Source organism: Phacochoerus africanus, chromosome 2, assembly GCF_016906955.1.
Source record: "Phacochoerus africanus isolate WHEZ1 chromosome 2, ROS_Pafr_v1, whole genome shotgun sequence".
Classification (NCBI taxonomy): Eukaryota; Metazoa; Chordata; class Mammalia; order Artiodactyla; family Suidae; genus Phacochoerus; species Phacochoerus africanus.
The window spans coordinates 256,061,664-256,083,480 of NC_062545.1; the positions used below are offsets into that span (position 1 = coordinate 256,061,664).

General features: G+C 50.7%; 1 protein-coding gene across 4 annotated transcripts in view; it reads left to right on the forward strand.

Moving 5' to 3' along the window:
- Window positions 1-21,817, forward strand: part of RGS3 (regulator of G protein signaling 3) — a 133,504-nt gene that overhangs the window by 13,439 nt on the left and 98,248 nt on the right. For all 4 annotated transcript variants that reach the window (XR_007133299.1, XM_047768204.1, XM_047768208.1 and 1 more), the window contains exons 2-8: window positions 5,143-5,193; window positions 8,337-8,395; window positions 9,477-9,571; window positions 10,527-10,595; window positions 18,793-18,853; window positions 19,985-20,075; window positions 20,589-20,644. Coding sequence is in view for 3 of the 4 variants with exons in the window: in XM_047768204.1 (XP_047624160.1) it covers window positions 5,143-5,193; window positions 8,337-8,395; window positions 9,477-9,571; window positions 10,527-10,595; window positions 18,793-18,853; window positions 19,985-20,075; window positions 20,589-20,644 (482 nt within the window). In the remaining variant the exon portion in view is untranslated. The remainder of the gene's footprint in view (window positions 1-5,142; window positions 5,194-8,336; window positions 8,396-9,476; window positions 9,572-10,526; window positions 10,596-18,792; window positions 18,854-19,984; window positions 20,076-20,588; window positions 20,645-21,817) is intronic.

The following is a 21,817-nucleotide window of genomic DNA, read 5'->3' on the forward strand; positions in this document are numbered from 1 at the left end:
CCAGGCCCCTGTCTTAGCCACCAGGCAGTGAGTTCCCTGACGGCAGGCAGCATTCGGATCTGTGCTTCCTCACTCAGGCCTTCGGGCAGGTACCCAGCAGATGTTTGTGAAATGGAATTAGTGACCATTTGTGTTGGGACATTTCTCCGTTCTGATTTCTGGAAAAGAGGCGTTGGAAGGTGTTAGGTGCTGGGCAGCATAGCGGTTCCCACGCTATGGAAAACCAGACGTGTTTGGGCTTGAGCTGGCTTTGCACTGGTAATAGTTTCCAAAAAAAAAAAAAAAAGTGTTAAACATAGATGCCTTTGGATTGATGAGATCCAGCCCATGGCTGCTGGCCCTGTTTGTCTGTTTCTGACCTCCCTCTCCCACTCCACACTCAGTCGGGAGCAGCTCTTGTAGGACGGTTGAGGTTTTTCAGCTCAAGGGAGCCCCGAAGTGGTAAATGCTCAGACCTTGAGCTAATAATACCATAGATTCTCCTGGTGCCTTTCATCCAAGGACCTCCTCACCCTCCAGCGTTATCTGATCCCCACACAGCTCAGAGAGTGCGACAATCCCTATTATTAGCTCTAGCTCACAGCTGTGGACATTGTGGTTGGAGAGAGAGGAGGGTAGTCAGGGCTGCAACTGGAACAGGCCTCCCGGGCTTCTGGGATCAGTGTCCTGGGCAGGAGAGCAGCAGGGATTTCTGATGGGTGAAGAGCTGGACCATGGTTTGCTGGAGCCTGAATTGCTTGAGGCTGTAGTTTAAACACCTCAAAGGGGGAGGGTGGGATCAAGATGGCAGAGGAGTAAGATGTGCCACTCACCTTCTCCCACAAACATGTTAAAAAAAACAAACAAAACCCCATCTACATGTAGAACGATTCACACAGAACATCTAAACATCCCAAAACATGAGGGCAAGGTCAGAGTGGTTGGTGGACTAGTGCAAAGCTATGAGATGTGGAATTTCCCTCCTTTCTGGTCCCCTCTGTTCTCTTCTCTGCCCCGCCCATCCTCCAGGCAGCAACAAAGCACATCCCCTAACCATCAGCTCAGTTTCATGGGGTGTGTACAGAGGCAACAGTTGGGGCGATGAGGGATATCTCACTGTGCCATGGGGAATGGGAGAAGGACTTTAGACTTTGGTCTAAAGGAAAGAGCCCAGAGACTGCAGAGGGAGGTCTAGTCAATGCAAGTTACAGAGAGACCCCTTTTGGCTCAATGAAGATGGAGCACTGGACAGTCAGAGCTATCTCAAAAGGGAAAGGGCTCTCACTACAGGAAGTGAGCAACCTATCACTGGAGGTAACCAAGCAGAGGCAGAGAACTGCTAGATAGGGTTGTCACGGATGAAGCAGATGCAGGGCTTTCTGCTTGATGTGCTAGTTTGCTGCAGGCTGGGAAGCCCTCCCCTCCCCACCTTGGCTCCCCAGTGTATGACCGCTGGGTAGACCTTGGCTCCCCAGTGTATGGCCCTCCAGCAGCTCCTTGAGGTTCTAGGAGGAGTCTGTTTGACTGAGAGAAGAGTTTCCCACATGTCTTTGGGGGAGAGGAATGTGGTCTCTCTCCTATACGCATGCTGGAGGGCCACTGGGTGTCTGTGAGGATGACCTGTATATTTTGTTTTATATTGTCTTCTTTTAAAATATAAAAATTGGAGGAGTTCCCATCGTGGCTTAGTAGTTAATGAATCCGACTAGGAACCATGAGGTTGCGGGTTTGATCCCTGGCCTCTCTCAGTGGGTTAAGGCTCTGGTGTTGCCGTGAGCTGTGGTATAGGTCGCAGACGCAGCTCAGATCCCGTGTGGCAGTGGCTGTGGCTGTGTCGTAGGCCAGCGGCTACAGCTCTGACTAGACCCCTAGCCTGGGAACCTCCATATGCCTCAGGTGCGGCCCTAGAAAAGACAAAAAATAAAAATAAAAAAAAATTGGAAAAGCCAGGGGAAAAACCTGTCCAGCTCCTTATTCTTCACCTGTTTTCCAGTCCTGGTCCTCTGATTATTTTCATATTTTCCCCTCCCCCCTCTTTGTTGCTTCCTCCTTTTTGCTCTTTCTTCCCTTTTCTTTCCCTTCCCTTCTTTCTTTCTTTCTTCTTTATATGTATATATATATGTATATATATATATATATATATATATATTTTTTTTTTTTTGGCTGCACCCATGGCATATAGAAGTTCCCAGGCCAGTGACTGAATCCGATCTGCAGCTGTGACCTACACCACAGTTGCAGCAACGCTGGATTCGTAAAACCAGGGTTCTGGGCTGAGGATCGAACCTGTGCCTCAGCAGTGGTCTGAGCTGCTGCAGAGACAACCCCAGGTCCTTAGCCCACTGTGCCACAGGGGGAACGCCACCTCTTTATTTTTAATTATAGAAGTGCTATAGGTCATAGATATATTGGTATAGTTACAGCAACTACAACAGTGATAGATCGAAATTCCTCTTGACTTTCCTCACTCCAACTCCCAGTCTTTTCCCTAGAGGTGATCACTGTTTTTAATTTGACACACATATACACACAGAGAGAAATACATACCATACGTGTTGCTCTGTATTTGCTTGTTCTGCTTAAAAACCCATCTTGGTAATGTTTCCATTCCAGGACATCCAGTGCTCCTCCATTCTTTAAATTGGCCCATACTGGAAGTTCCCTTCGTGGTTCAGCAGTTAGTGTAACCAACTAGGATCCATGAGGGTGTGGGTTCAATCTCTGGCCTTGCTCAGTGGGTGGAGGATCTGGCATTGCTGTGGGCTGTGGTGTAGGTTGCAGATGTGGCTCGGATCCCGCGTTGCTGTGGCTATGGTGTAGGCCAGCAGCTGTGGCTCTGATTTGACTCCTGGCTCGGGAACCTCTATATGCCTCTATTTTAGGGTGCGGCCCTAAAATAGCAAAATAAATAAATAAATAAATGAATAAATAAATCAGACCATACTATTCCACAACACAGCTACAGGTGGTTCATTTGATCATTTCCATATTGATGAATTTTTCAGGTATTTCCAATTTTTTTTTTACAATGCTATAGTTCCTGCCTTTGTGCACACCTGAGTTTTTATCTGTGACAGTTACCTGGAAGTATAATTGTTAGGTTGAAGGGTAAGAGCATTTAAATTTAATAGATATTGCCAGAAATGACCCTCCCTGTACACTTCCTCCAACAGGGTGTGAGTGTATCTATTTTCCTGTATCTTTACCAACATTTGACATTACCATCTTTTAGATTATCTGCCAATCAGATTGGAGATGTTATTTTACTTTTTTTTTTTTTGCCTTTTCTAGGGCCGCTTAGCGGCATATGGAGGTTCCCAGGCTAGGGGTAGAAATGGAACTGCAGCTGCTGGCCCACGCCAGAGCCACAGCAGTGTGGGATCCGAGCCATGTCTGCCACTTACACCACAGCTCACGGCAATGCCGGATCCTTAGCCCACTGAGCAAGGCCAGGGATTGAACCCGCAACCTCATGGTTCCTAGTTGGATTTGTTAACCACTGAGCCATGACTAGAACTCTGCTATTTTACTATTAATTTACGTGTCTCAGATCTCTATCAGGTTGAACATCTTTTTTTGTGTTTATTGGCCATTTTATCATTTCTGATTTTCCAATTCCTTTGTGCTTTTGTGTTGTCTCATAAATTTTTACAATATGTTTAATTATGAGACACTTATAAAGTCTTATGGAGTCAGATTTATCTATCTTTTCCCTGTCCCTCTGCATTTTGTGTCTTGTTTATTTTTATTTTATTTTATTTTATTTTTTTTGTCTTTTAGGGCCACGCCAGCGTCATACGGAGGTTCCCAGGCTAGGGGTCAAATTGGAGCTATAGCTGCCGGCCTACAACACAGCCACAGCAACTCGGGACCTGAGCCATGTCTGTGACCTACACCATAGCTCACGTCAACGCTGGATCCTTAACTCACTGGGTGAGGCCAGGGATCGAACCCTTGTCCTCATGGATGCTAGTTGGGTTCATTAACCACTGAGCCACGACAGGAACTCCTGTATCTTGTTTAAGAGGGCCTTCTCCAAGCTTAGAAACATGTTCAGAAGCTCTTTAGCATCCGCTAGTCCAGGGCTCGTCGACCTTTCATGGACATGCAACTCCCTGGGCATCTTGTTAAGCTATAGACCTGAATTCAGTATTCCTGAGCTGGGGCTTGAGATGCTGATTTTTAAACTATCATCAGACACTTCTCATGCTGCTGGTTCTTGGACCTCACTTTGAGTAGCAAGGCTCTATGTCACGGTTAAAGACAGGCTCTTTAGCTTTTCTTTAGAGAGGTCAGATTCTGTGGAAGAGCTGGGGGCAGTAATGTTGACTTTGAAGGATTTTTCTGCCTGCAGCTGCTCTCTTTCCTTTTGCTTTTCCCTGGACTCACTCATCCTAGATCCTTGTGTTGTTAGTGCATTCCCAGAACAAAGCTAGTTGTTTATCCCAGCTGGAGAGCTTTGGCCAAGCCCCTCAACCCCGCCGCCCCCCCAGTCATAGACTCTTGACTGAAGCCCAGGATCCTTACCTCTGCAGTCTAGCCTCACCATGATGTGGATGCAACAACTTTCCTGACTGTCAGTAGTGAGAGCTCCTGAGCATTGACCTGGTCTGCCTTGTAAAGCAGTGAGGAGGTGCGGCGGGGGGTGTAAGCCTCGGCTGGGAAACCACCCCTGAAAGTATTGATGCAGTGAGGAGGCTTAGCTAGTGGCTTCTGAGCTCCCTTCTTTTTTTTTTTTTTTGTCTTTTTGCCATTTCTTGGACCACTCCCGCAGCACATGGAGGTTCCCAGGCTAGGGGTCTAATCGGAGCTGTAGCCACCGGCCTACACCAGAGCCACAGCAACGTGGGATCGGAGCCGTGTCTGCAACCTACACCACAGCTCACGGCAACACCGGATGGTTAACCCACTGAGCAAGGGCAGGGACCGAACCTGCAACCTCATGGTTCCTAGTCGAATTCGTTAACCACTGCGCCACGATGGAACTCCAATATCTGGGTGTTTTGCAGCGAGGAGGAGAATGACTTTGACATCCTGTCCTTATTGTAATAGCTTATGATTCCTCCCCAGTCCTTCCATCTGTTCAAGGACATTCTCATCCCTCTTACTCCATTTTTCATCCAGCAAGGAGACGAGGCGACATGATCTCTCTTGTTTCCCCAGGTCAGCTGAAGCTGTCCATTGACGCTCAGGACCGGGGCCTGCTGCTCCACAGTGAGTATGGCTGGGGACTGGGCTCACCAGGGAGCGGGGGAGTCACTCAGCCTCTTGCATGGAGCCAGGGACAGGTGGCCCCGTCCCTGTGGCCAAGGCCTCTTTTTCATCTTTGTATAGTATCCTGCCCAAGTGTCCATTGAAAAAAGTGGCTCTTCACTTAGGAGGCCATCTAGAGACCTTGCCCTGTCCTGCCTGGATGCAGGCAGAGTCCACAGCAGGCAGGAGCTGTCCCCAGCACTTATGCGTTGTCCTTGGCCTGATGGAGCAGGGGGCCTTCCCTCCTTTCTTCTCTCTTTCTCTTTTTCTTGTCATGGGTTCATTGATAGCAGCCTAGTGTCACTGGGCTGCTCGCGTCGGAAACCTGGCTCTGATACTTGTCTTCCCAAGGGACCTAAAAGCAAGCTTGGTTTTTCACCTGCTGAATGGTGAGATTAGTACCGATCTTAAGGGTTGTGCCAAGGATTAAAGGAGTTAATACTAGTAAAGCACTTAGGACAGAGCCCAGCATGTGGCAAGCCCTGTATTAGTGTTTGTTAAATGAGATAGAAAACCATAAATTCCCAAAATAGGGCTTGAGCATTGGCCGTGGGCTAAGGTCTGGGATGCCAAGGAAGAGTACTCACCTGAGTTTAAAAGATGGTGCTGATAGGATGGCAGAGAGGAGTTGGCAGCGGGAGTGATGTCCACACTCCATCCTCAGGGAGGAACGGGCCTGAGCCAGGCAGAGGGGAGATGGCAGGCCAGGTTCTCCACACATGGGGAGCTGCAAGTGCAAAGGCCCGGGGGTCAGAGAGAGCATGCTGCACAGGAGAGCACTGCACAGGAAGGTGTGGAGGGATCAGTTGGGGCCAGACCATGAAGGTCTGAGGTCCCACCCAGAGGGTTTTATACCTGACCTGCCATTTATCATTTGTCCGTCCTTCCATCCAGCACACCACACACCACTTCTGTGGTGGCCGCACTCTTTGTGTTTGGCCCAGCAAGCCCTGCCTATCTCTCCAGCCTCCCTGGCTCTTTCTGTTTAAGGCACCCACCCTCCACCTTGTTCTGTCTGGTTATGTAACCCCCACCCTCACCTCTGAATGCATCATGCTTGCTCATGTCTCTGCCTCTGCGCCCACTGTTCCTTGTGTCTGAGCCTGCCTGCTTTTTGAACTCCCTTTGAAAAGTAAGTCTTCCTTACTCTGACTTTGTAAGAAATATCCTGGCTTTAATCTCATTAAGATGTGGGGGGAAGGCTCATTTGCCTCATTTTTCACCTCCAGGAGTCGCCCCCTGACCCCTCTGCAGGGCGAGTTTGTTGCTTCCTCCTCTGGGTCCTCATCACAGTTCTGACTACATTGTGTCACTCTGTTCTTTTTTCTTCAGAAGACAGGGCATGTAGTGGGGGGGGGGCATGCCTGCCTCACATCCACGGGGGGCCAGGGAGACCCAGGGGTTCATCAGGCCTGGACCCTGCCCTCAAGAACCACACCCACAGGAAGGATGCACATAGGAGCAGTAACTAGGATACCAGGCAGAGTAGGCCAGCAGGCGACCAGGGCCCTCCGGTCCTGGCCTTGGGGAGCCCAGGGTGAAGTTCCCAAGGACCAGCAGAGGGGAGTTCTTTGCCTGCCAGAGCCTGACTCCAGCTGTGCAAACAGTTTTTGCAAAGTGCATCTTGGCCTCCCCCAGTCCATTTGTCCTGCACAGTTTGCTTTGGCTTCTCCCCAGTCTCAGGCCCTTCATCCCTTCCAGGCCGTTGTCCTCTCTCCTTTGGCTTCCCAGGCCTCACGCTTCAGACTACAAGGGCTCCATCTGAGCCAAGCCCAAGGGCTCGTTCTAAACTGATCAGAAAAGAAAATAGAAAAGAGGCTCAGCTTCTTTCAGGTCCACTGTCTGATTTTTTTTTTTTGGGGGGGGGGGGTCTTTTTGCCATTTCTTGGGATCCTTCCTGCGGCGTATGGAGGTTCCCAGGCTAGGGAGCTGGGAATCGGAGCTGTAGCCACTGGCCTACAACAGAACCACAGCAATGCGGGATCCAAGCCGTGTCTGCAACCTACACCACAGCTCACAGCAACGCCAGACCCACTGAGCAAGGCCAGGGATCAAACCCGCAACCTCACGGTTCCTAGTCGGATTTCATTAACCACTGAGCCAGGACAGGAAAGCCTCCACTGTCTGATTTCTACAGACCTCAGGCAAACAAGCCATACCTACTCTCATGGCCAGACCTCCACCCCACCCCTGCCTCTTCCTTGTCTTTATTTATTCTTGTTTCCTTTAGCAAACCTTTGTTGAGCAAGTACTTATTTGCCAGGCACTCTGCTAAGCCTCTTAAGCATATCATCTCATTTGATCTGCACAACTACCATGTGAGTGGATGTTATTATTACCAACCTATTGTTGTCACTGACGCCTGACCAAATGGCAGAGTCAGTCTCGGGGGTGAAGCAACTTGCTCTGGCTCACATGGCTGGTAAGTGGCAGGCTAAGTTCTCCAGCTCGGCCCCTCCATCCCAGGAGGCAGCCTTGTGTGGTGGAAGGAGCACTGGACTGGGAGTCAGAGACAGGGATCTGAACCCAGCTCTGTCATTCCCATTGCTCCGTGACTTTGAGCAAGTTTCTTACTTTCTCTGGGCCCTCCTCATAGCCTCATTTTCCCCGCTGACTGAGGGGTTGGACTCAACAGATTTTACATTCCCTTCCAGCAGTGGGATTCAGGGCATTGAACGCCCATATAATGTCTCAGTGCAGGTGCTGCCTGATGGTGGGCGTTGGTGGCAGTGGGCCAGACCAGAGAGGGGCCGACGTCCAGTGGTTCTTATTGCAGATAAAGAGCCTGGTGATGATCCTTCCCTCTCACCCCAACATTTTTTTTTGTCTTTTTGCCTTTTTTAGGGCCACTTCCTGTGGCATATGGAGGTTCCCAGGCTAGAGGTCCAATCGGAGCTGTAGCCACTGGCCTACGCCAGAGCCACAGCAACATGGGATCTGAGCCGTGTCTGTGACCTACACCACAGCTCACGGCAATGCCGGATCCTTAACCCACTGAGCAAGGCCAGGGATCAAACCCGCAACCTCATGGTTCCTAGTCAGATTCGTTAACCACTGAGCCATGACAGGAACTCCTCACCCCAACATTGTAATTCTCTGTTTAGTCATAGAAGGCAAAGATCTGATGAGCAAGGAACCTGGCGCCTGTGATTCCTACGTGAAGGTATATGATGCCTGGAGGTGGGGGTGTGATGGGCGGGGGTGGGGGTAGTGAGGGGCGGGGGGTGGGGGTAGTGAGGGGCCACATCATAGGACTGAGTTCCAAGGTCTCAGCACGTATGTGGGCCTGGTGCCATTCGAGGTGGCAGCTACGGTTACCTGTTTGGTCAGCAGCCATTCGTAAGGCCTAGTGATGAGGCCCTGAGCTGAGACAGACCCCCTCCCTTAGCCTGGCTCGGTCCCTAGGGCTTCCCACAAGAGCAGGAATCTTCTGGGTGATCTTGTGCGTCACCCTGTGGGTGGGCACCGTGAGCGAGTGAGTGGATGCCGGAAATCCATGGCAGTCCCACACCCTCTCGTGAAAAGCAACATCTTCACGGCTCCCCTCCCCCGAGACTAGAGGCAGGATGGCAGGTTTGGGTGGTGGAGTGGAGGGAATGTCTCTGAGGCTGGAAGATCCATCTGAGTGGAAGCTTGGCTATGAAGATAGAGGCCTCACAGGGGCAGGGGCCTACTTCCAGCCCAAGTCCAAGGCCAGGCACCTCCCAGAGGGTGACAGTCAGATGTCAGGTGTGGGCGTTTTTCCCCAAGCCCCCAGGGGAGGCCCTTCTGGACCAGGACAAGGTCAGAAGCAGGGTGGGAACCTGAGGCTGGGGATGTATGGTGCTGGAATGAGAACGTGGTTGGGGGCCTGGAGGCTGACTGGGAGCCTTGTGGGAAGGGAGCCCTCAGCAGCTGCTGGGAACTTAGAAGAGACTGGTGCTGGGGGGTGGTGGCGGGGGAAGCTCTCTGTTTGGAGGAAGAGCAGAGGCGGTCAAGTTGTACCCTATCTCTGCCTGGGCCTGTGGCTGCCTCCTTGGTTCCCCCGCTCTGAGGCCCTCTCCTGGCCTCTGACACCAGTGCCTCCAGTCCTGGGCTCTTCCTTCTTTCCCAGCATCTGACTGGGGACACCACTAGGTGCTCTGCAGAGGCCAGTTTGAAGGGCACTGGGGAGGCTTTAACTTGGAGATGTGCAGAGTTGGCCTCGGGCTTGGGTGATCATGTGGCTTTGAGATCAGCTAATGCTTGCTTCTCTCCTATTCGAGATTTCTTTGATCCCTGAAGATAATCGGCTGGGCCGCCAGAAGACGCAGACTATCCCAGACTGCAGAGACCCGGTCTTCCATGAGCACTTCTTCTTGTAAGAGTCTGGGGCAGCTGGGCCCTCGAGAGGAGAGGGAAGGGATCTTTATCTGGAAGCAGCTCTGTTTGCCAAATCTAGGACCAGATCTAAGCAGAAAAAACAATGCCTTCGAAAGGATGTCTTTGTTTTCTCATTCACTTGTGTCTTTGCATCCCTGGCACCCGGCCCAGCAGCAAGGCCACAGTGATAAGGTATCATGTGGCTGGTTCTCATAACTAAAATGCCCAGCCTGAGGCTGGCAGCTCCTGAAAAAAGTCGGCAATTTCCCACTGTGCCTTGGGCCAAGCTTGCTCCTTGAGCAGAAGGAATTTTCCAAGCTGAGGGGCTGTTTGGCCTCCCTACCCAGCCATCCCCAACTTGCTCACCTCTCTGAGCCTCCTTGTTTGTAAGAGGGGGCTAGGAAGAGTCCTGATCTCAGAGAGCAGAAGTGTACATATTACAGTGTAACACAGAGTGTCGGGTGTTCTTGTTATTATTCTTTCTTTCCCTTGCCCTCAAACTTTGGGGCCCGTGGGAAGGTCATGGACATTTTGTTTTTTCTTATTAGTGAAAATTAATAATATTTTGTTATTTTCCATAATACACAAGGTGATTTTGCTTATTGTAGCAGAAGTAGAAAATACGGGTAAACAAAAGAAGGAAAGAGAAAACACTTCTAGTCCTGCTACCCACTGATACAGGTTTTGTGGTATTTTCTTTTCGCATCTTTGAATTTGTGTGGGAGTGTGTTTACAAAGGTGACATTGTTCTATAATGTTGTTGTAACCTCCTTTTCATCCTTAACAATATAATGTAAACTCGCTTATGAATATAAATACTCACCTCCCACACTCTTTGTGCTCTATTTAACCAGCCCCTTATGGTTGGACATTCAGCTTATTTCCAAAATCTGCTGTTAGGATGGACTTTGTGGGTCTGGACTGGAGCTCTGACTGTCTGGTTTGCTTTGCAGGCCTGTCCAAGAGGAAGACGAGCAGAAGCGCCTTCTGGTCACTGTGTGGAACAGGGCTGGTGGCTCCAGGTGAGGAGAGCTGCTCAGCTCGCGGAGAGACCCTGCTCTGGGCTTAAGGGTCGGCAGCCAGGTGGCCAGCATCCAGCAGGAGCTCCGTTAGTGCTTGTGGGATAAATGAATGGTAGTGGCGGTACTAAAGTTGAGAGACTGCCACCCCGCTGAGTTCCTGTCCCTCCAGGTAGGTGATCCCAAGGATCGTGTTCACCAAGGTGCGTGTGCCGGGTCCTTGGTATCAACAAGATACTGTGTTGGCCACTGGGGATGGCAGCCAGCCTACAAGTGGCTTCTGCTCTCAAGGCACCTACTTTCAGGAGGGGACACCAGGCTCTTCACGGAGAAACAGCACAGTAGCAACACCCAAAGGCTCAGTTCCACAGATGTAGAAGCTCCATGAAAAAATGGGCCATTTCTCTCTTAGCTACCTCTGTACCCAGTGACTCACACGTGGATGTTCGGTGATTTTTGACTGAATAGAAGAATGAAATGAATGATAGGACAGTAGGTGTGGAAGAAAAAGAATTCATCACAAGCTGGGGTGATCCAGGAAGGCTTCATGCAGAAAGTGGGATTTTGAGCTTAGGTCAGAGCTTGCCAATAAGACAAAGAGAGAAGGTTGGAAAGGGCACTTCAGGCCAGGAGCACACCAGGGGCAGAGGCGAGGAGGCAGGAATATGCTTGGTGGCTTAAGGCTGCCGTGAGGCAGCCGGTTTTAGGAGGCCCAGCATTTCGTGTAGGAGGATGCAAGCAGGCTGATCTTTCAGGCAGCCCAGGACTCAGGAAGCAGATGTGGTCACTGGTGAGGGCAGCTGCTACAGAGCAGGGGAGGTAGTGCGGGGGAGAGCTGGCTGCTAAAGGAAGGGCTTGAGGCCACTTGACTGCATGGTCCCCTGTGAGCAGCAGGGGCTCTTTCAGCCCAAGAAATCTGGGGGACTCTGTGGCCAGTAACATTTGTCCAACTATCGTAGAGCCAGATGGGACCGGAGAAGGGCAGAGGTGAATGAAAATCAGTTAAGCTCATCAACTTAGACCCAGGAAACATTTGGGGGCTCAAGGCTTTTTGGTACCCTAAAGTTGATAGCCAGTATGCTTTTAAAGTAGAGCCTTCCTCATCCTTTATAATGAAGGGTTTGTCTTTCAGTAGAGCGTCTCCTTGTTATCATGGAATGGTGCTGAGGGTGCTTTAAACCTCATCGGTCGGGCTGCCATTTCCTAGCTATCCAAGTGGCAGCATTGGAGCTCCCATCATGGCTTAGTGGTTAGTGGATCCAGTTAGGAACCATGAGGTTGCAGGTTCGATCCCTGGCCTTGCTCAGTGGGTTAAGGATCCAGCATTGCCGTGAGCCGTGGTGTAGGTTGCAGATGCGGATCCCACGTTGCTGTGGCTGTGGTGTAGGCCGGTGGCCACAGCTCCGATTAGACCCCTAGCCTGGGAACCTCCATATGCTGCGGGAGCGGCCCTAGAAAAGGCAAAAAGACAAAAACCAAGACCAAAACCAAGTGGCAACATTGTCACAGGTGCTGGGGACACGTGGGGCCAATCAGAGACTGTCCTGCTCAGGAGAGGACCACTGACAGAGACTTGGGGGCTGGGGGTGAGGAGAAGGACACGGCCTCGATGATGAGAGCAACCATGTACTGGGTGTTGACCACAAGCCAAGGGTTAACAGTGCATTATCTCATTTGGTTCTTCAAACAACTCCAAGAAAAGTGTGTTTTTGTCTTAAGTTTCCAGAAAAGGAAACTGCAACTAAGAAAGGGAGTAACCTGCTCCAGGTCCCATGACTAGTGAACTAACTGTAGAGCCAAGATGGGAGCCCAGGCATTTAGACCCTGGGATCTTCGGTCTTGACCCTGGATTGGACAGAAGGGGCAGGAATGGGGAGGGATCTGCAAACTCTTTATTGCTGGGGGGTCAGTTACAGAGTAGGGGCTGGCCGACGATAAGATGACGAGGTTGGCGTAAAGCACATCAGATGATTGCATAGGTTTTCTCTGGAGTATGAGTTTTCTCCAAAGGGCCTGTGGTTCTCAATCCTGGCTGTGCCTCAGACTCACCCGGGATGCTTGTGAGGAGCACAGGTGCCCAGGTGTCATATCGGATTGATTAAGTCCAGATTTTCATGGGCGAGGCCTAGGAATCTGCATTCACCCATGTTCTCAGGGTGACTCTCATGCAGCCAGCTTGGTGTTTGGGACCCTGGTGATGGGGAGATACTGAAGGGTGTTGAGCAAGGGATGACAGAGGTGTGTATCATTCCGGAGGGCCTTTGGAAGGTGGAGGAGGAGCTGGGAGATTCTGGTGATCTGTGAGAGAGATGATTTAGGGATAGAGGGGAGAGAAACAGATTCAGATATATTTAGGAGATGAAACCAACAGTACTTGGTGGTGATTTGGCTGTGAGAGCAGTGGGAGAAGCCAAGGATAGCTTCTGGGTAGCTGGCGATGTCTCCAGCTAGGCCAGAGTGTGCTGGAGGGGCAAGGGCCGGCTTGGGATATGGTGAGATGGCAGTGCCTGGACGGCAGCCCGTTGAGCGCTTGTAGGAGGTTGCCTTTACTGACCTGGAGCTCGGGGGAGAAAGGCCTGTGGCCACGGTGGAGCGGTGGGAGCCCTGGCTGCCACGGTAGTGGGTGAAATTTTGAACAGGTGAGGCCACCCAGGAAGACAATGGGTGCCAAGGACCAAGGGTCAGGATCCAGTCTTGAAGGGATGAACACAGGAAGGGAAGCCCTGACGGAGACAGGGGTGGCAGAGAGGTAGAAGGGCGCCTGGCACCTGAAGAGCCCCCTGGATGGAGGCGGGAAGAGGGGAGCAGGTGCCCGAGGCAGACACCAAACTGCGGGAGCGGCCGCTTCCTCTGCTCCCTCCCTCCCTCCCTCCACTTTGACCCGCTCTTGTGTGAGACCAGAGCGAGCTGGGCAGAGCCTACGGGAGACGAAGCAGCAATGCAGTTGGCGGTTTTTGGAAAAGAGAGTGAGGCCGGGGAAAGTGAGTCAGCACCCAGTGAGGTAGCGTGACAGAGGCAGTGTCTCCACTTGTTGCCTATTTTGGGAAAGTGAGATTCCTTTTTAAACAAAACACAGTCAAGCTCGTGGTCACAGTCCCAACCCAAGGCTCAGGAGGGACAGAGCAGGCTCAGGCAGGCCTGCGCTCTGAACAGATGGCCCTGCCAAAGGTGCCAGCACCACAGGGGCCGGCTTCCGCGGGTGAGGAGGCAGAATATCGATCCATCTCTGAGTGAGAAGGCCTCTGAGCTGGAGGAGATGGGGCGATGGCCGGAAACTTCGGCCCTGCTCAACACTCTCAACCCAAATTGTCCTCCTCTGAGGGACGGACATTCAACTTAATGACATGAAGGACAATTACAGAAGGAAGGAAACAAACATTCACGAATCCTTCTCTGTGCCAAGCACTTTATGTACTTTATCTCGTTTAATCCTCATAATGACCCTGAGAGGTAGGGATTGTTATCGTCCCTCACTTCAGAGAAGAGATTTACAAAGGCTAAGGAACTCGCCCGAGGTTATATAATAGATTGTGTTTATTAAGCACTTGATGTCCACTAAGAGTGTGGACATCAAGCATATTCCACGCATTATCTAATTTAGTCCTCACAACACCATATAAGGTAGGCGTTCTTTCTGTCACCCTTTTACAGACACAGAGAGGTTAAGTAACTTGCCCAAGGTAACACAGCCAGGATGTGGTGTAAACAAGATGCACAGCCTGGCACCAAACTCACATACTCATAACCACATGACAGTTCCCCTGACCGGCTCACACAGGTGATAAAGGGCTCCAAGCCACTTTCTGTCAGTACCCTTGTGTCTCAGGCCTCAGGCCACTTCTCACAGCATTTATGATGTGGTTTATATACAAAGCATCCAGCTGAATATGTGGCAGTTATGTTTTGAAACTGATGGGAGGTAAAAGGGAAGCACCTGTTTCTCGAATTCTCATGATCCTCCCAGTGATGGCTGTAAATTTGTGTCGGAGAAACAGGATGATCTGCAAAGAAGTCCTGGGGAAGGGCTGGATGGTTCCCGCTCACGTGGTGACCGCAATGGGAGCTGAGAACCAGGCCTGAGAGCAGTAGGTTTGGGCTTAGCTTCACTCGCTGTGAGTCTGTGGATAGGTCCCCTCCCCGCTCTGGACATTCGGCTTCCTCACCTCTCAAACGCAGTGGTCGCTCAGGTTTCTTTCAAGCTTGCAGGTTCTGTGAGTTTTTAAGAAATTAAAACATCTTCTAGGATAAGCCCTCATGTATTCATAGCCCAGCTTGATCAGTTATCAATATATGGCCAATTTTGTTTCATTTAGGGGCCTCACTCGCTTTCCCCGCCTCCAGTGGATTATTATTATTTATTTATTTATTTATTTATTTATTTATTTATTTATTTATTGCTATTTCTTGGGCCGCTCCTGTGGCATATGGAGGTTCCCAGGCTAGGGGTCTAATCGGAGCTGTGGCCGCCAGCCTACGCCAGAGCCACAGCAACACAAGATCTGAGCCGCGTCTGCAACCTACACCACAGCTCACAGCAACGCCGGATCGTTAACCCACTGAGCAAGGGCAGGGACCGAACCCGCAACCTCATGGTTCCTAGTCGGATTCGTTAACCACTGCGCCACGACGGGAACTCCTCCAGTGGATTATTTTAAAGCAAATCTCAGGCATGATCTCATCTCAGCTATGTATCTCTCTATAAGACGGCTTAAAAAAACGACCACAATGCCATTATCACATTATGAAGTAACAGAAACTCCTTAATATTGTTGACTGTGGAACTCAGCTATTTAAAAGTTTTGTTGGATGAAACTGAAGCTTCTGGTATCGATCATAGCATTTTCAGAACTTACGGTCAGAGGACAATCTTAGAATGATAGTGTTTTGTACCAAGTTAAAAAACCATAACACACACACAGTATATGTTTGATGAACATAGTCTTTTACGCTAATAGTAGCTACATATATGGAGAGGCTGCTTGCTATGTGTCACACACCATCCTGGGTGCTCTGTGCTCTTTCCTTTAATATGTTTTATAAACAGGACCTCAGTGCCAAGTACAGCGCTGTAATGGTAGAGAGCTTGTGACCAGAGATGGGGACTGAGTCTAAGGAAAGAAAAAAAATGAATGGAAAAATATGTGTGCAATTTCAGCCATCAAATTAAAAATAAATTGAGATTAAATGGGATGACTCTGTAACAGAAATAGATTAAGGCCCCTGAGAGAGAGAATTAAAGTGCACTCCCTCAAAATAATGCATTTTTGTTTTGTAGTGGGTCTCCTACCCTGCATGCAGAAGTAAGCTGAGCCAGGTACAGCCATCCCTCGGTGTCTGAGGGCAGTTGGTTCCAGGCCCTCCAAAGATACCACAATCCGTGGATGCTCAAGTCCCTTTTATAAAGCAGTGTAGTACAGTCAGCCCTCTGTATCCACAGGTTCTACATCCTTGCTTATGGAGGGCTGGCTGTACTATATCCCATGACTGTTCCCTGAAGCCTTACCTCCGAGCTCCTGTACTGGCTGTTCCCTCTGCCTGAAATGCCCTTCCTTTCATTCTCTCTGGCTAAACTCTTGAGGCCTTCTTTGAGCATCTAAGTCCTAAACTCCTTCTTGCCTCTCTGAGCTTTCAGCATTTGTTGCCTGGCCTGTTCATCTGTCAATCTCGCCCTGTCGAGTGACATCCTTTTATTGCTGTCTTGAACTACTATTTAAATTCCTGCATATTTGTCCTGTTTCCTTAATGCTGTGGCTCCTTGCCCACTGCCTGCCAACATGGATATGATGGATGCATCCATTTGTCAAGCTCTCACCGAGGGCACCAGCCCCTGAGCTCGGGGTTCAGCATTCAGAAGTACCCAAGGCTTGGCCCCTGACACTCGGTGACTAGCGAAATTTCGGGTGCTCTCCAGGATGAGCACCAGTTCCCAAGTTTATTACCTGCCTGGTATAATGTCAAGTACTCAGGTTGCGTGTAAAAGACGTCTGTCTTCTTCCGAAGGTTTTCAAAAGCAGGCTTCAGAAGTAGCTAACCAAAGAACATTTAGAGAGAGATTCCTGCTTATGGACATTAACTGTGACAGTTTGCTTGGCCCGAATTATCATGAAATCATTGGAGGCCCCTTAGCAGGAAGCAAGGCTCACCAGAGGCTATTAACCGTTTATCATTCTCTAAGCACCAGGGAATGAAAATTCCACTTACTGAAGACAGGGAGAGGCAGGTTTTATTACAGCTAAAGCACTGTGCCTGGAGATTTCAAAAGTTACAGCCATGCCCAGAGTGAAAGAAAAGTGTACAGCAAGGCAGGGTGGGCACCTAGATACCAGCTGGGTTGCTCTCGAATGTGTCAACAGACGAAATTAAATCAGTGATGAGGACTTTGGCAAAGTCTTGACAAGGTTTTTCTGGAATGGCAGCTCAGGACAGTGTCTGCCATTTGTGTTGGTCACTGCAGCTGCCCCTCCATTCGTGCTGACTTGTCTGCGTCCCCGGAGGGAGGAGTATTTGTTTTCGGTGGTGGGTGGGGAGGTAGATGTGGAAAGGTCACTTTAATGGGGTGACTGCACTGTCGTCTATGGGTAGATGATTCATATGGCCTGTATGATGGGAAGGGGGCGCCTAGGCTGCAGGAGAGGGAGGCGTGGAGAGAGCGCAGAGGGAGGAGCAGAGTGCAAGTAGCTGGTGAGGCAGGGCCTGGTGCAGAGCGTGCATCTGCAGGGCAGAGGCGCCAGTTTTGAGAACCGATTCCCAGCATTCTGCAGTCCTGTTCCATGCTTGGCTTGGCTGCCTGTAAGAAGCTGGTTTTATTTTCCTTAGGACTGTTGGGTGGTGAGCTGCCCCTCTTTCTTGAGAATCCAAACAAAATGTGTTTATAAAGACATCGTAAACCACTGGTCCTCGACCGGGGCAGGCATGGGTGGGCGGACAGCTTTCTCCAGACTCTCCTTATTGTTTCTTGATTGATAGCTATTAAACCAACCTCTGTAGGGGCCCAAGTTGGGAATGTGCCAAGAAGGAAGAGAACAGAAGGCAAAAAAGCAACTCTAAGAGGTGCTGGGATGGAGAAAGATGTGGTAGGAAAGAAGTACTTTCAAATACATGTATACTGGTTTTTGCTTTTCTAATTCCCAAAGTAGTGCTTGTTCCCTGTGAAGATTTAAAAGTACTAAAAACCCAAAGGAGAAAACAAAAACCTTTCTAATCCCACTCAGCAGATACAGATACAACCATTGTTAATATTTTGGTGGACATCTTTCTTTCCTTTTTTTTTTTTTTTGGCCATATCCGTGGCATATGGAAGTTCCCAGGTCAGGGACTGAATCTGAGCAGCAGCTATGACCTATGCCTCAGCTATGACAACACCAGACCCTTAACCCACCACGCTGAAGCAGGAGCTCCTAGTGGATATCTTTCTCATTAAATCACAGATTTGTAAACTTGCTTTTGCCTCACAATAGCAAGATGATGTTTGCATTTCATTGATATTAATCTTCTCATCATTATTGAGAGCTTCCACATATCAATCAGTCTCTGAAGCCTGGACATTGAGACTCAGTGATGGATGCTTTTTTAGAAACTTTGATTACCTTTAGTCAAGAAAGACCCAACTGAATTCAGCCTGTTGGTTGAGCGTGACATCGCCGTGCATCCTGACCCTGGCTAATGCCTACTGCCAGCTTGTGTTGGTCTCAGTGACTTTTGTGTGTCACCTTGGTTTGAACCTTGAACTGGAAATGTCCAAGCACTGCCCAGGTCCCACCTGGACCTAAGACAAAGCTTCTTGAGCTTGAGGTCCCATAACTTCTCTCTGGGATCGAATATCACCAGCCAATGTGGGAGTTGAAATTCCCTCTGGGGACCAGTTCTTCAGCCTCCCAGCACCAGAACAGCTCAAGCTTATGAGGTAGCGCTGAGCTTCTGTGGTTGGTTTCCCATGAGACTCTACCACTAACTAGTTCTGTGACCTGGGAAGGAGATCAACTTAGCCTCCATTTTTTTTTTTTTTTTTTAATCTGTGAGGTGGAGAGAATAAATCTGCTCCAGCCTAACTCACAAAGTTGGAAAGATCAAATGAGATGATGCAGGTAAGAGTGCTTTGTGAACTGCAGTGCGTCAGGCAAACCTGTGTTGCATTCGTCTGCCGACCTCCTGAGATAGCCCAGTGAAAAGATGCTGACTTGTGCTTCTCTTATTCTCCCAGACAGAGTGGATTCATCGGCTGCATGAGCTTCGGGGTGAAGTCCCTCCTGGCTCCGGACAAGGTGGGTCCTAGGGAAGCTTCTGGCGGCATCAGGCCACCTAGGCCAGACCTGGTACAGGCAGGCCTTGGGCGGGGCTTCTGACTGTGAGACGGTGCCCCACTGAGAGAAGTGCCCTGTGGCTTGATAGCAACTGTTTGTCACCTGTGTGACCAAGGGTCCCCGTCTTGGCTCGTTCTTATCAGAGACCAGTTGTTAGGCAGCTCCAAGTCTTGCCAGGCGGCTCTGGGTCTGGCCTGCATCCTTAAGGACACTGGCAGGTCCCTCAGAGCTCAGAGCATGCCCTGCCCTGGAGGATGAGGGCCAGGTGCTTCTCATGGTCTATTCCAGGGATGACCTTGATGTTGTCTATCAGGTCTCGTGTTTCTGGGCCTGGCAGGTGCTCAGAGTGTCCTTTGTGGAGCTTTCCTTCCGCCGGGTAAAGACTCTGGGATCTAGGGGCCCCTCCCTCTGGGTAGCCAGTCCCTTACCCATCTCTGTCGGACTGCATTCCCCACATTGGAGGCTTCTGAAGACAGGGAGAGGCAGTGCTCCTCTTGCACATCCCTGGAGATGTCCTGATGGCCTGCTGCATGCAGGTGCCAGGTGGCCCTGCCACCCAGCTCTGTGTCCTGGAAGTCAAGTCTGGGGAAGGTGATTGAGGACCCTTTATTCTACCCGTAGGTCCCAAATCTCTGGTTTTAACCACAGCCTCAGCCTCAGCTTCATTCCCTAGTGGGAGAAGATGCTCCCGCGCCGTTCAGGACCCTCAGGAGGCCTACTTTCTGGCTTCCCCCTTCTGTTCTGTCAACATTTATTTGGCTCCTACTGCATGCCAGGCACAGTGCTAGGCACATCATAGAGCCTGTATACAGCCTGGAGTTGTGGGGAGGCAGGCTCGTGAGTAGACTTATTCTCTGGGAACAAGAAGTGGTGAGAATTGGGCAGAGGGGAGGACCAGCTCTGCCTGGAGCATCAAGGAGGGCTTCCTGGAAGTGCAGGCTCCTTTGGGGTGGGGGGCTGGAGTGTCTTGTCTCTGGAGAGAGGCTGCTTCTGAGGGAGGCTCTCCAGCTGCTGCTTCTTGAGGAGGATTGATGACTGCCTGACCTGTGCCCTCTAGCTCCTCTGAGCATGTCATGCTTTCTCTTGTGACAGGAGATCAGCGGCTGGTACTACCTGCTTGGGGAGGACCTGGGCCGGACCAAGCACCTGAAAGTGGCCAGGCGAAGACTGCGGCCCCTGAGAGGTGCATACACACCACCTTCTGCCCAGACATGCTGCCCCTCCCCCTGTTCCTACATAGCAACATCAGTGTTTTGTGACAGGTGTCACCCCAGGCTGTGATCAGACCCTAGGTCCAGGGACTTCTTGCAAGCACCTGCTAGAATGCCGGCCCTAGAATACATGACACCTTTATTTATCTGGTTGGAGAGGGTTATGGCCTGACCCCATGTGGTTCGGCTCCCCTGACCTCTGGCTCATGGTGGGCTGAGCTTCGGGGGCCCCGCCCTGAGGTCAATGGCTGCCTTGCCGACCTGGGGTGCCCTGAGGATTGTCTCTTTCTGTGCTGTCCCCACACGCAGACCTGATTCCCGAGCCCCTGCCGGGCCTGAGCCTGGACATTCCCACATCCCAGAGGCCAGGAGTGGCTCAGGCAGCCACGTGGGCCTGGCATCTTGGCCTTGTCCTCCGGGTGGTCTGCGGGACGGGCACTTACATGTCAGAAGAAACTTTCTGACTCTGCTCCATCGCCTTCCAGACCCGTTGTTGGCAATGCCAGGATGTGAGGACCCTGCGGAAGGGGAGAAATTCGAGGTAGGTGGGGACAGTAACCGCTCTGGGCTCTAACCTGCTTCGGATCAGTCCCCTGGCCCAGGAGACACCTAAACAGACTGGCATTCTGTGCCAGCCCACTTGGCACTTGGAAACTCAGCAAGTTGTGCAATTTTAAGGGTCATTTCTTGTGCTTTTCTTGGGGTACTCAGGCTTGGGGCAGGGGTGGGGAGAGCACCAGGCCCCGGTCCCTGGAAATGGGGGAGTCTGGGTGGTACCGACTTTTGGTCTCTTGAAGCTGAGTCCTCTGTTTCCTGCAGGCCCCCTCAGAGCCCTTGCGTTCCCTGGCACTGTGGCTGAGTTCCCTCCCTGTTAGGCTCCCTTGATGTCAGGGAGCAGCTGTGTGTCTGAGCCCAAGGCTGATGGGTTGTCACTTCATTAGGGCTTTGAATTTAGAGAGGAACCTTCCTGTTGGGATTTTGGGGAATTCGTCCAAATTCACTTCCTCTCCTTGTAGGATGTGTCAGGTGATCTATGGTCTTCTCTAACGCCCGAGAGGGAGGAACAAACTCCCAGTGATTGAGTAGCCCTTCTGTGGTTGCCTAACAGCATCCCTGAGGATGAGCGGGACATGCGAGGTTCAGAGGTGTTAGGTCACTTTCCATGTCCACACAGCCAGCAAGTGGCAGAGGTAGGATCTGACGTGAGGTATGGCTACCTCTTACCAGTGGCCTAGCCAGGAAGATAAGATGGTGATATTTTCCATGATAATATGTGACACTGAGGTGTGTTATAATCTATAAGACATTTTCCTTTTTGTTTACTCAAGTCATTCATTCAGTCATTCAGTCCTGTGTGTGTGTGTGTGTGTGTGTGTGTGTGTCTTTTTTGTAGGGCTGCACTCACGGCACATGGAGGTTCCCAGGCTAGGGGTTGAATTGGAGCTAGAGCTGCCGGCCTGCACCACAGCCACAGCAATGCCAGATCCGAGCCGGGTCTGTGACCTACACCACCGCTCATGGCACCCTGGATCCTTACCCCACTGAGCGAGGCCAGGGATCGAACCTGTGCCCTCATGGATACTAGTCAGATTCGTTTCCACTGAGCCTCAATGGGAACTCCCATTCGGTCCTATGGAAGATCCACATGGACCAGGCCTTGTGCTTGGTGCTGGGGTATAGCTGTCAACAAGCCAGAGGTCCCTGCCCCCCACCA